The sequence below is a fragment of the Clarias gariepinus genome, chromosome 18 (assembly GCF_024256425.1).
Source record: "Clarias gariepinus isolate MV-2021 ecotype Netherlands chromosome 18, CGAR_prim_01v2, whole genome shotgun sequence".
Lineage (NCBI taxonomy): Eukaryota > Metazoa > Chordata > Actinopteri > Siluriformes > Clariidae > Clarias > Clarias gariepinus.
In genome coordinates this window covers 3,231,780-3,246,292 of record NC_071117.1, presented here as the reverse complement: position 1 = coordinate 3,246,292, position 14,513 = coordinate 3,231,780, and the positions used below count along the sequence as shown (strand labels likewise).

Below are 14,513 nucleotides of genomic sequence, written 5' to 3'. Positions count from 1 at the left end.
CATAAGGGAGTGTAATCCTGCCCCTTCCCTTTCTGCCCATCCCTCTGTTTCTCTTTTACACCAATTACATTCACTTCCTCACCCAGGAGGCGGTCTTTATCAGGAAGTCGTCTGAGTTTCTCTTTTCACAGTGTCTCTTCTCTCATGTTCAGAATTTATAATCTCTCCATCTGACTTGGGTTCACTGCCTTCTTTATGGCGGATTCTCTAGAAGACGATCTCTCATGCCCAGTGTGTTGTGAGATTTATCAGGATCCTCAGCTCCTCTCCTGTGGACACACTTTCTGCAGCCAGTGCCTCCAAAAACACTGGACTGTTAACACTCGGACGTGTCCCGTGTGTCGCAGGGTGTCTCTGCAGGAACCCGTGGCCAACCTCGCTCTGAGGAACACCAGTGAGACTTATCAGAAGGAGAAGGAACGGCAGAAGAAGGAAAGTGGAAGTGAAGTCAGATGTTCTCAACATGGAGAGAAAGTGAAGTTCCTTTGTAAAACTGATGAGGAGGTCATATGCTCAAAGTGCAGAAAGGAAAGTCACAAATCGCACAGAGTTCAGCTTCTCAGATGGACTGCACGACAGCACAAGGTGAGAGAGAGAGAGAGAGAGCGAGGAGAAGGGTGGTGCTTGTGCACATACTGAGTACAGGGCAGGAAGTGTTGTATGATATTATCTTACTGAAAGTGCTAAGCAACAGCTGTTTTTTTCTTTCTACACATTATATTGTCTCTTTATACACTTGTGTTTGCTGATTCTGGTGCTAGTTTTGGCTTACTGCTGTATTTTCATTATTCCTGTGAGAGGTTAGTTGCCGTGTTCTGCTCTGATGTCACAAGGGGGCGTTCATGTTTCTGCCATACTTACATCTTTATCTCATTATACATCCAAGAGTCCAAGAGTGGCAAATGTGTGGTGCTTTGGCTTGAACCCAGAACCCCTGATCAGTAATTCAATGTGGGTCTTTCTGCCTTCATTTTTATCTTCAGTAAGTAAAAATCAGATCAGTTGGTTTGAGGTCAGGTCACTGACTCCACCCTATAAGAAAATTCAATTTCTTTATCTGAAGAAGCCCTTGGTAGCTTTCACAGGACGTTTTGAGTCCTTCTCCATCTGTAAGGTGATCCATTTGTAATGCTGTCCTGTCAGTTTTACACTTCGCATTTGACTGAATCTGAGCAGAAAGTAGAGCAGATATATGTGCACTAACCGTGTTAGTATAGATGATCTTCTGATAATTCTGGTTTAAAGATTGATTCATCCCTGTACAATACCTAAAACTGTCTGATAAGCATTTCTGTCCTTCTAAAAAAACTGACCCAGATGGCACACACACGGCGCGGAGACGTCTATGCGACGTCATCTTTTTTATCTGGCAGAGGGCGTTTGCTTAATTATAATTAACTCTGATCAACACAATTCTGTGAAGGAAGGAAGCATAAGACAAACGGGATAAAACAGAGATTTTTACTTACAAATGAGGTCTCAATTTGAAAAGATGTACAAAACATAAAACACCAAAAATAAGTATTAATCATAGAATTTTTTTTTACCACCAACAGAAAGTTTTGTACTTTATAACTGTTCGTTATGACTTTTAAATATGACCGTTAGAGACGGTTGGTCAGGAAACTCCTGAAGTCAGATGCAGACAGGACACTTTCACTCACAAACTCCTGTGGAAAAATACAGAGATAGATTCAATTAAAATTCATGATACTTAATTTAGCAAATGAACAATATTTATACTTTCTTCCTCACAACTCATGAGAACAGACCGAAACCAGAACCGAACCGCAGATTAAGCACGCGCATATAACCGTCGGTATTTTAAGTGTGATTAAAAATACAAGAAATAGCTTAAACCAAAATAACGTGACTAAACATCGCTAAACAGCAGGTGACATTTATGTTCATATTTACGTTTCTCCACTCTATTTCCAGATTATTTATATATAATATATATTTTCCGTCCACATACCAGCAATTTTCGGATGATAAAGATACGTCGTATAGACGTCGTATAGATGTAAAGACGATGTATCATTTAACAGCTCAAACAGGCGATCTACAGACGATCAAAATATGACTATAAAAAAACGAACGCGATGTTTACCAGATGATACGCTCTTTAGCAGACGCCTCTGCGACGTACCTGTACTATCTGGGGAACATTCTGAAATTGTTTCCAAATTGAAACCTAAATGCTTATGCGTTTGAAGAATGTGTGTAGAAATAGAAATATTTAAATACTGTACATCTCATCTCTGCAGGACCGAACTAAAGTAGCTCTCTGTCCAGCTGAGAGCATTCTTGACTCGTTACAAAATGGCACAGCACAGGAATGTAAAGTCGTCAAATACATTGAGGTAAGGTGTAGAACAAGACTGTCACTGTAAACCGCCTGGGTCTTAAACGGGTTTGTTGATCAGCTGGTTATGCCCGTTCCCTTTGCTGTATAATAGTTTTGAAAGCTATCATAGTAAAGCATTTACTGTCTATTAGACATCGTCAATATATATCCTATATGACCCGCCAAATGAGGTATGCTTGGAATGTTTCCTAAAGACAAACGTTTTTTGAACAAATCCTTAGGTATTTCCTGACTCACTGTAAAAAAATGATTGTCTAGGGATGTTTTCCAATATAACATTATCTCATATTATCCAACATTACTAACATTAAGAGTATCTCATTCAGCTGGTTTAGTTTGGGCATTTAAATAATACCCATGCACCAATATTTGTTAAAATATTTACAAATATTATTATTTTAATCATTGCTGTTTGTAACAGAGTATGAATTACAGTAGCATCTACAAGTTCAAAGTAAATTTCAAATGAAGAAGCAAATTACAAACTTCATTAATGAGGGAATAATGATATGTCTACATGCACGTTTATTATATCATCATATCATCTGTTGCACCAGCACCTAGCACCTTTGCCGCTATAACAGCTCCATCTCTTAGGAGTTAGGAAGTGTGAATGGCTTAGGAGGATTAGGAGTGTGTTTATGGGAGTTTTTGACTATTCTTCCAGAAGCGCATTTGTAAGGTTAGACACTGATGTTGGACGAGAAGGCCTGGCTTGTAGTCTCTGCTCTAATTAATCTCAAAGGTGTTCTGTAGAGTTGAGGTGCAGGCCGGTCAAGTTCTTCCACACTGAACTTGCTCATCCATCCAGGTCTTTATGGACCTCGGCTCAGCCTTTTACTTCCAGTGAAAGGAACTCTGCTATAGCATACCAAGACATTTTAGACAATTTCATGTTCCCAACTTTGTGTGAACAGTTTGGGGATGGCCCCTCCATGTTCCAACATAACTGCACATCAGTGTACAAGGCCAATAAAGCAAATACTTTTAAGATATTTTTTTTATTTATAAGAGGTGTTCAAATCAAAGCAGGACTTGAGTTTTCTGGTGAATGGCGTAAAACATGCGATTGACATTTACTGAACACTCGAAGTACAGTGCAGCGATGAGACCCATTTGAACGGTTTAAATGTTTTATAAAAGGCCATACAGTACATCTACTAATAACAATTTAGGCTGTTGGTGGTGTTGATGGACGGTAGTGTGTTTCTGATATTTGTAACTTCTTTCCATTTTACACTCTTTATGTCTTTAAGTATCAGGCCAAGCAGACTGAGAAGAAGATGAAAAAGGAGTTTGAGAAACTTCATCAGTTCCTTAGAGAGGAGGAGGAAGCCATGAGAGCTGCACTGAGGGAGGAAAAGGAGGAAAAAAAAGGAAAACTAGAAGGATGGATCGAACAGGAGATAGTGTCCCTCTCCGATCAACTGATGGAGGTGGAAGAAGAGATAGAAAATATTATTATTGCATTCCTATTAATGATTAAATAATAAATCAATCAGCAGTGCCGAGATTTTTAGGCCATTTAATTGTTAAAATTAATGTACACTTTAGTTTTGGTAAAGTTAACCTGTTTGTTTTTGTTCGTTCATTTCAGAATTATGGCTACATTCCATGGTATGTTTTTGAAGCCTTTTTTTTCACAGCTTGACATTCTTTACTTTAATAGATCCAAACCATTGTGTGTGTAGAAGTATTACCATACAGTGAGTGTGTGTTTTAGGGTTCAGGGCAGACTGTCAGATTCCCAGCTGAGCTCCGGGTCTCTGATCAATGTGGCCAAACATGTGGGAAACCTGAGGTTCAGAGTGTGGGAGAAGATGAAAGATCTCTGTCCTTACTGTGAGTAACAAAACCCTCAAAAACATTTGAACAGCCCAAATTGATAAAGCATTTATTTTCTTATATAAGAGCAAGGGTGAAGTAGTATGACTATAAAATGACAAACAGATGGTTCAGGAAAACTATTTTCTCTTTCCATGCAGACCCAGTAGTCCTCGACCCAAACTCCGCCCACGTCTCTGTGTCTGATGATTTGGTGTGTGTGAGCCGCTCCGGTCCCAAGTCTTACTCCCCCAGTCCTCTACACAGCAATACTAACCTTTTGGTTCTAGGTTCAGAGGCCCAAAATTCCAGTGTCAGCTGCTGGGATGTGGAGGTGGGAGACAGCAATCACTGGACCCTCGGTGTGTGTCGACGCTCCGTAGCTGAGAGAAACATCACACAACCATTGACTCCTCAAAATGGGTTTTGGGGTCTTTGCAGAAATGGCAATTGCTATAATGCCTTAGGGTCTGCTCCGGGTTGGTTAATGAGACATCCAGAAACGATGCGGGTGAAGCTGGTTAAATATCATGATATGAATAACTGGAGGTTTTATTGGATGCTGAAATTTTTAGATGCTAGCAGCAAGTCAGAGATCGCTTGTATTCGTGATATAGCCTTGGAGAGTGATCTTGTCCCCTTCCTGATCCCAGAGGACAGGAATGCTCCTCTGCGCATCGTTCCTGTAAATGTGAACATGACCAAGGAGAATAAGTTCAGCTTCTTTGAGAAGCACATGCACATGTTACATTTGTATGTAATTGGATTCCTTGTGGTGCTTTGGGTGCTTATGGTGATGCGAAGTTCACATCATTAATTGAGAAACTGAAAATTAGTGGAGCGTTTCAAGAAGCAGCTTATAAGAATTGATTCTGAGGGTTCAACAAGTTTAAGCCAGATGAGCATGGAGATCAGTTCTAATAAAGCTTAACAAAGACATGGAATAGGGGTAATGATAACATAGTGTGATATTTGCATACTTTTATTCTAGAATTAGATTTATGCCAAAATAATGATCGAATTTTTATCTTCAGCAGTTAAAAATGTAACAGTTAAATGTTGTTTTCTTTATGATTACATAATTATAATGCATTAATGTTCTATTCATGTTACAATGACACATATGCATAAATATGCACAATAGCTTAAAATTCACAAAAATACATACAATTTGTTCCGTGTAATTTTATCAGATATTTTATATTTTTTATCCAAAACATACTGTACACTTTATTAATATAAAAATCATGTTGATTTTATAGACTTTTAGAAGTACAGGTGTCAGTTCTGATACTCACATGCCCATTGTCAGAGCTTTCGGTGTTGGTCAGCATGGGACCCTGACCTGTCTGTAGCTAGCTACTTTGCTCCATACACAACAAACTGCCGCGCGTTCTGTGTTCTGAATTCTTTTTAACGTCAAATCTTGTGTATGCCATAGACAACATTATACCTGCATAACCTCGGACAGCAGTCCTCTGTGTTTAATATGAAGTTTAGGCTTCAGCTCTTCAGCTCTTCGATAAGTGTCTCACTGTAGCAAACACTGATGATTGTTGATCGTTTTTCTGATAATGTTCCAATACTGGCCCTTAAGAATCCCAAAAAACTGTGAGCATTGATGAATTTTCCAGCTGATAGTTGACTTTTGAACTTTTTCTTAACTAGCGATTGAGGAGTTTCCATTCCATACGCTGCCGTTTACTCTCAAGCTTGTAGTGAGGAATCTGTGTCTCATCACCAGTAATGATTCTCTTTAAGAAACTTTCACCTCCCTTAGAACATTGATATCCAAACACTTCTGTTTATGCTCTTCCATGAGTTGTTTTGGCACCAGGTACACCCTCAGACCACAAAAAAAAAAAAAAACAATCCCTGGCACCTGCTCTTCTTTCGTGCAAATCACAATGCAACATCCATTCTTGCTCGCATCGCAGTTATAAATAAAATAATGACACTTAAATGCTGTTGAGCTGGAGACAGAGAAATATTTAATACTAATCAGCATAGAACCAGAGTTGATTTCTCATAAAGAGTAACAGAGAGAGAGAATGTAGGTAATTGTCATCTGAACCTGTTTAAACCTTCACTTTCCAAAAAGACCTGGCAGCCTTGGACTACAACACCCAGCATGTTCACGTTCAGATCTTGTTCACACTCACCTGAATTCCCATCATTATGCTTACCTTAATGCTCTCTCTCTCTCTCTCTCTCTATATATATATATATATATATATATATATATAAACACTCTGGACTCTATCCTTTCATGAAGTATTGCTCAATACACTCTATTCTGACCTTACCAAAGCTTACACTTTATCTTTAACCTACTTTTGATTCTGATTTGTTTTCTCATCGCTGGACTTTGTGTTTGACGTTGTTTTTTCATTCCACATGGTGATTTGGATTTGTTTGCCTATGAATACAATAATTAAATATTTCACTAATGCAGCTGCATCCATTTCAGCCCTGATAGTCACGGTATGATAGGACAACATAATTACTTTATTTGTTTGCACATCACAGTAAACATGAAACTGCATGAGATTAAAGCAGTTAAATTTCCTAACAGAATTATGTTTTCTAAAAAATATACATGATTGCATTTTGGTGGATTTTGTTTACTCTGTATTTTAACATGATTGTATAAGATATATATATTTAAGTTCATTCATGTTATAATGAAATTATAAAAAACGTGTAATAGTGTACAAAGAAAACAAAAAAAATAAATAAAGAATTGTTTTTAAAAAATCTCCTCTACAGTTTCGGTCCTCTGTTCTCCCTTTATACCGATCTTTTGATGAGGTCATATCCTCGCATGGTTTTTAAACTACTGTTATGCAGAAGACACTCAACTCATTCTCTTCTTTCGTTCTTCAGACACTCCAATTTCCACCCAGAATTCAGTATACCTGGCAAACATCTTCTCCTGGATGGCCGTTCATCAGCTGAAACCTAATCTCAGTAAAATGGATCCACTATAATTTATTCCTCAGTCAGGATCTTATGATCTCCCCAAACAACACTGCCTGCAGCCGTGGAGTAACTCTGGGCAATCGATTGTTCTTTTCCCCTAACATTCCTAACTTGCATTGCTTACTCGCTTTAAAAAAAAAAATTTTAACGTAAGAAGAATTTGTCCATTTCTCTCCAAACAGGCCACTCATGTGCTTGTTCAGATCCTTGATATGTAAAGACTGGACTACTGCATCTTACTCCTGGGGAGGTCTAACTTTTTGCACCATTCATCCTCTGCAGCAGATCCAGAATGCAGCTGCCCGACTTGTTTTCATCCTTCCTAAATTCTCCCACACCATCCCAGTTCTCCGCTCCCTCCACTGGCTTCCTGTATCTGTCCGCATCAAAGTCAAAACACTGAAGCTTGCCTACAAAGCTTAAAAGGGTGTAATCACACCCTGCACTGTGCCATGTTCCCTCCAATACTCCAGCATTGCTTGACTGGACTCCAACATCTCTCAGGAAACAAGAAGACATGAAGAATCCTTCCCAACAGTGCTTGACTGATTCTTCTTCCAGTTAGTAACCTACTGTAACAACCCAGTGTAAGAATCTGTGCAGTGATGGAAACTTTAAAACACTTTTAACTGATGGTTTGCTTTGTATTCACACGCTGCAGTGAAAGTATTAGTCCACAGTTGTCTTAATCATCACCTGGATACCATACTGTGTGCATGTGGACACATTTTAATACAAATGATCCTGCCAGCCTACAGCTATCCTGTCCTCCACTGCTGAAAACAGACTCATTTTAACTGTCTGACTTCTCTTTTGCTGTGTATAGTTATATACGTTTTAATGATTTGTGAAAACGCTGTTTCATTATTAAAGTACCATGTTACAAAAGTAATAAAAAGCACAAAAAATAAATGCTCAAAAACAAAACTCAAATAAAGCTGGAAAGAATTTCTACATGTGGTACTAATCAGATCAGTTAGATTTCATGATAGTTTCAGATACGTTTCATGGTACAGTAAACATTTGCTTTTCAGAAGGAAGACATTACGTAACACTAAAGCAGCACGGTGGTATAATCCTGCCTCTTCACTTTCTGCCCATCCCTCCATTTCTCTTTTACACCAATTATATTCATGTCCTCCCAGGAGGCGGTCTCTAACAGAAAGTATTGTCTATCAGGAAGTTTCACTTTCCCAGTATCTCGTCTGCTTAAAATTTATAATCTCACTATCTGACTTGGGTTCACTGGTTCCTTGATGGCGGATTCTCTAGAAGACGATCTCTCATGCCCAGTGTGTTGTGAGATTTATCAGGATCCTCAGCTCCTCTCCTGTGGACACACTTTCTGCAGCAAATGCCTGCAAAAACACTGGACTGTAAACACCCGGACGTGTCCCGTGTGTCGCAGGGTGTCTCTGCAGGAACCCGTGGCCAACCTGGCTCTGAGGGACACCAGCGAGACTTATCAGAAGGAGAAGGAACGGCAGAAGAAGGAGAGCGAGAGCGAGAGTGAAGTCAGATGTTCTCAACATGGAGAGAAAGTCAAGTTCTTCTGTAAAACTGATGAAGAAGTCATTTGTTTAAAGTGCAGGAAGGAAAGTCACAGATCGCACCGAGTTCAGCTTCTCGCACAGGCTGCACGACAGCACAAGGTGAGAGAGAGAGAGAGAGAGAGAGAGAGAGAGAGAAAGTTTTATACCTACTTTAATGTGGGACAATTGAAGGAAAAAAAACATACACACATTCATACGTATAGCACATACATTCATACACACGCATACACACAGACACATAGACACACAGACACACACCCTCCGCTGTAGAATCTGGTTAATCTGTTCCTCCCAGTGTTTGTGTGGTGCTGCACTGCACTCCATCACTCTCCTGTAGTCTGGTGCTCAGTGACTGGCTGCGGGTTTTTTGTTTTCTAGAGGTGTCTGTAGAGACGTCAGATTTTGTACTTATGTTGTCTGTATCCATGTTGTGTTTATTGGTGCTGGGTGTTTCATCACAGTGTTGCCGGTGTATCCGGGCCTGACCTTCGTGTGCTCCGACTGTGGTGCGCTGGTGCTCTGGGGTTCAGCGAGGCGCACTTCAAGCTCGGACTTTACTGTTTACTAATGTTTATGCCGGTGTCTTCCCGCTGGCTGTCCCCATGTTGCTGCTGCTGTTTCCCGGGCGAGTCGCCCAGTGAGCTCCCCGGCTGCGCAGCTCCGTGCCGACAGCTCAGCCTTTTGTGTCCAATGTCATCGCACTCGAAGCACCTCAGCCCCTCCGTGGTAGCAACAGTATAGCAGATGTCACCGTCCTTACATTTAAAATTCACGGTCCCTCCTGGTTGTTCAAAATCATTAGAACTTGTCGGTGAAAGAACAGAACGTGTTTTACACTTTTTTTCTTACAACCAAGCGGGATGGGTTTCATCGGGCCGGTGAATTTCGCGAAGGGGGCCAGCTCCCTTATTATCTGCTCATCTTTGATAAACAGGGGGACGTTAGAGATCACCACTCACATTGCTGGAGACTCTCACCCATATACCATTTTTTTATAGTGTGCTTACGAGTTTTTCTTGGGTGAGGAAGACCACCATTGCCGTGTTCATCCGGGAGGCAGAGTAAATATTTTCTCCATCCTCCGGCACACACCTAACACCATGCTGGAGAGACAGAGTCTCCTTACCGGCCTTAGAGGCCATCGTGCCCCGCTCACTCTCTGTCTCACTATAAGCTTTTTATCTTTTGCATGCGCAGAGAGGGAGAGAGAGAGGGAGAGAGAGAGAAAGAGAGATGTGGTTGTACAAATAGTGAGGACAGGGAAGAAAGTTTTGTGTAATATGATCTTACCTTATTTAGTACTTTAAACAATTTGAATAGCAAAGTTAAAAATAACTGTTTTATGTTGCTGCTGTATTTTCATTGTTTCCGTAAGAAGTAATGGATCATATGGAGATCATGGTTCAATCACTGCTTGATTTATTTATTTCGAACCCATTGTGGTGGTGAACAACTTTATTTAAATTATATGGCAGAGACTAGCTTTGCTAATGGTCTATAAGATGACAAATTTAATGTCATTGATTGGTTTTATCATGAAAGCTGAAGATTTGGAAGATGATCTGTTTGATCAGAGTGTACAGATGATAAGGTGAGAGAGCAGGTGGGGCTGTAGATAAAGCTGTAGTCCAGTGGCATTGTGATTAGCCATTAAGGAAATTTATAACTGGGCAGCATGTTGAATTTCATTAAAAATCTGAATTCCGTTATGAATTAAATCCTGGTTGGGGTTGAAATGCATCTTAATTATAAAGTTTTAAATGTGAATAATACATGGTCAATTTTCTCTTTAATAAGTTTTTGCAATTTTTAGAAATAATAATCACAACGACAAGCTACTGTAGAATGTCAATCAAACTCTTGAAGCAGTGGTGCAATCCCAGATCAAAGCACCGCCCACACAGGCTTGGACGGTAGGCACTAGGCATGATGGGTGCATCACTTCATCTGACTATCCCCTTACCTTGATGCAGACATTATTCTGGAACAGGGTACATCTGGATTCAGCAGACCACATGACCTTCATCCAATCCTTATGCTCTCTAGAAATCCAGGAGCCTTTTAAAGCCCTTTTTTTCCGACACACTGATAAGTAGTTTTCTTAAGTCTATACAGCTGTTTAGTCCCAGTCCCAATTATTTGTTTGTGTCCCACATCGCTGATTTTATTGTTCATCAGGACCGAATTAAAGCTGCACTTCATCCAGCTGAGAAAGCTCTCCAGTCTCTAAAGAATGGCACAAACAAAAAAGCTGAAATCACCAAATACATTCAGGTAAACATTATCTGCTTATTTTTCATAAAATAATCAGTCCTGTTTTGCAAAGGTTGTTAGGGCCTGGTTCTGACATGTCAAGAAACAAATAATGGATTAATTCATTTCCTCATCTATATTTCTTTCTGTCTATCTCACTTTTCAGTCTCAGGGTCATCAGGCAGAGAGACAAATAAAAGCAGAGTTCGAGAAATTTCACCATTTCCTTAAAAAGGAAGAGGAAGCCAGAATGACAGCACTGAAGAGAGATGTGGAGAAAAAAAAAGGGAAATTGGAAGAAAGTATAGAACAAGACATATTGCTTCTTTCTGACAGAGTGAGGGAGGTGGAAGAAGAAATGGAGAGTGAAGATGCACAATTTTTGCAGGTAAACTTGACTCCAGGTAGGATTGAAGTGGTGCATCAATATACTGTAGCATGAAACATAGATTGTGAAACATACTGTAGCTCATAGCTCATGGAAGGATGACCATTCTGGAAGAAAAATCACAGTTAACATATTTTAAAGTAAAAAAACAAACAAAAAAAAAACATAGAGGTGGTAGACAGTCCTGAGAAAATTACAATGTTTACATTTCCGCCTACTCCGCTTTAGAATAACACTTTCGTTAACTCCTGTGTTTTGGGGTTAAATCCCAAACAGGTTTTAATGAAAAGCTATTGCACTATGTAGGACGTACAAGCTCTTATGACATAACGTCATCAGGTGGATGTTCTTGCTGAAAGTGCTTCTGTGACTGGTTTTTAATGTGGTTTTGGGCAGGCAGATGCTCTCCCCTCTTTCCAGTAACGCAGACTACAGCTGAATGTTTTAGCTCAGTCTGCATTACTGGAACAAACTGGACCGTAGCAACCTTCTTCCACCTACGTTCTCATGTACGACTCATGTCATGGAAAAACTGTTATTTGTTTAAATATTTGTTGTTGTGTGTAACATACATTTTTGTTTTTCTTGTCTTTCAGAATTACAACTTTGTACTGCAGAGGTACAACATGTTGTTTTTCAATCTACAGCCAAGCACTTCCTGTTCCTATTTCCTGTTTCTCCTGCTTATGCTCTATCTTTAATATTGTGTTCGAGCTGTACTGCAAAACAGCTGTAATTTCTTCTTTCTTTCTCTGGCTTTATTTTTGCATTTTGAGTGTAAATTTTAAATCCTCTTATGAAGATTGGTACATGAATGAATGCTTTATACTTTTTCAAAAATTTGCAGTAATTTTTGGCCACCTTTGGCCCTGGTGTGATCACATCTCGTTACACAATGGTTGATTAATTTCCTGTTTGTGTCTTTGTGTTTCAGGGCTCGTCAGACAATGCTGGATTCAGAGTTACCTTCAGCAGATCTTATCAACATGGCTGAACATGTGGGGAATCTGGGGTACCGGGTGTGGGAGAAGATGACAAATATCTTCCATTACTGTGAGTAAAACTCCGAGGATTAGTTTTATTGAATAAGGTACTGTATGATAACCTTATGTCAGATATTGTGTCCAGATCCGGTCCTCCTGGATCTCAACAGTGCTCCTGAGGACTTTTTCATATCAGATGACCTGGCAAGTGTTGGAAAGTCGTCATGCATCCGACCAAACCCTATTGGGTTTCATGGGAATCGTTTGGTGCTCGGATCTGAGGGATACAATGACGGCTTCCATTGCTGGAACATCGAGGTGGGAAACAGTAAGCACTGGACTCTTGGTGTGTGTCAGCGTTCAGCAGACATGGATTTGGTAAAACCTCTGACTGCTGAAATGGGCTTCTGGGGTCTCAAAAGAAAAGGGGATTCCTACATGCTCCTGACATCCTACAAATACTCCTTCAAGATACAGAAGAAGCCAAGAACAGTGCAAGTGCAGCTGGGAGGATGGTTCACCTTAGGCAACCTGAACATAGGTCGCATGGTGAGATTCGTGGATGTCAGCGACGGATCTGTTATTGCATGTTATAGAAGAATTCCCCAAGGTGTGCCGTTGTTTCCATTCCTCATCCCAGAAGAGCGTTTTTCTCACCTGCGCATTGCTCCTACCATTCCTCCCCTAATCTTAGAGCATGTGGTTGTAGAGAGACAAAAAACTCAGATCTCAGATTACCTAATGTATTTCTTCATAGCTGTTTTGGTCATTTGGTCGTTAATGTTTGGAGGAAATAAATAAGTGAATAAGTGACTACACAAACAAGTGAGTGAAGGAGTAAAGGAGTCTGAGGGTAAATTACTGAATGAGTGAGTGAGTAAATGAATAAATAATTGACTTCAGTTAGTTAACGAAGTAATAAGTAATTAAATGTGAGTCCATGAATTAATAAATAAATGTGCATATGAAAGTGATAAAAGAGCATGAGACTCAGTGAGTAAACAGGTGAAATGAGAAAGTAAATGGGTGAGAATGTGAGTTAATGAGTTAAATAATTAGTGAATAAGGGTTTAACATTATAAAAACTTGCCATAAACCTCAATCTTTAATCATCTACAGTAGGTTGACATTTTATGCTCAGACCAATAAAACTGTATAAACAGTAAAGCAAAGACCAAAATACTAAGATGGTATGTAAATTCTGTTACATGTCTAAAGTAAAATAAAATAAAAAACAAACCTACATTTTTTTCAATTGCCAAAATTAGATGGTTTCTAAACAAAAAAAATAAAGCATTGAATTATTAGTTACATTTAAAAATTATTCTTTACAGAGTAAAGTGTTACACAACAATAACACAGCAGATAAATTTAGATTAATTATAGAAAATTAGGACAGATATAAATGTCCCACAAATTCAGTAAGAAAAGCTACTTAAGTATTTTTTCACCTAAATGGTAAATACAGTACAGTGAAACCTTGGATTACGAGTAACACAGTTTGTGATTGTTCCGCAAGACGAGAAGAGATTTTTAAGAAATTTTGATTTGGAAAATGAACAAGTCTTGGTTTACGAGCACTGCGTATCCTGTATTACTCATGCGCTTCTTGTATTGACGCCGAGCGTCATGTAATCACAACTAAGCCAAGGGTTTTTCTTTCTCTCTTGTGCTGCGGAATTGTGGTTAAATCGTCTCCCCTGCACATGTGTACTGTTTACTATAACACTGTGACCGTGTGTGTGTGTGTGTGGGTGTGTAAAACAGTGTACTGTTTCTTATAACACACGTGTGCGTGCGTGTAAAGCAAATGAAAATCTCATTAGAGGTTAAAAATCTATTTTCTCTCTCCCTCTCTGTTTCAGCCCATGTGTCTGCGCATGCATAATTTGACACCGTCCTGGGGGGGTCACACACTCTCTCTCTTTCTTGCCCGAGCGTTTAAAGTGTGTGTGTGTGTCTTTGTGTGTGTGTGTGAAGTAGCGAGGGTGTGCAGTCTTTTCGTTAATGTGTGTTTATGTGAAGTTCAAATAAGAAAGGTTTACTGTGTAATAAAGTCTCATTAAAAGTTTAAAAATCCATTTTCTCCCTCAGCCTCTCTTATGTGTGTGCGTGCGTAAGTTGACACCGAGCCGGTTCATACACTTTCTCTCGGGACGGGA

General features: G+C 39.6%; 2 protein-coding genes across 3 annotated transcripts; both read left to right on the top strand.

Moving 5' to 3' along the window:
- The first annotated feature begins 91 nt into the window (after positions 1-91).
- On the top strand, positions 92-6,865 carry LOC128506149 (nuclear factor 7, brain-like). 2 transcript variants are annotated; one of them, XM_053476458.1, is made up of 6 exons: positions 92-585; positions 2,268-2,363; positions 3,625-3,804; positions 3,966-3,985; positions 4,092-4,210; positions 4,354-6,864. In XM_053476458.1, the coding sequence occupies exons 1-6, from the start codon at positions 196-198 to the stop codon at positions 5,007-5,009; spliced, it is 1,461 nt and encodes a 486-aa protein (XP_053332433.1). In that variant the 5' UTR covers positions 92-195; the 3' UTR covers positions 5,010-6,864. The 2 variants fall into 2 exon arrangements, with proteins under 2 accessions (XP_053332433.1, XP_053332434.1); XM_053476459.1 differs by lacking the exon at positions 2,268-2,363 and having other exon boundaries at positions 4,354-6,865.
- Positions 6,866-8,278: 1,413 nt separating this feature from the next.
- Positions 8,279-14,513, top strand: LOC128507068 (nuclear factor 7, brain-like). Its single transcript, XM_053477715.1, has 6 exons — positions 8,279-8,826; positions 10,906-11,001; positions 11,147-11,368; positions 11,965-11,987; positions 12,303-12,421; positions 12,497-14,513. The coding sequence occupies exons 1-6, from the start codon at positions 8,431-8,433 to the stop codon at positions 13,150-13,152; spliced, it is 1,512 nt and encodes a 503-aa protein (XP_053333690.1). The 5' UTR covers positions 8,279-8,430; the 3' UTR covers positions 13,153-14,513.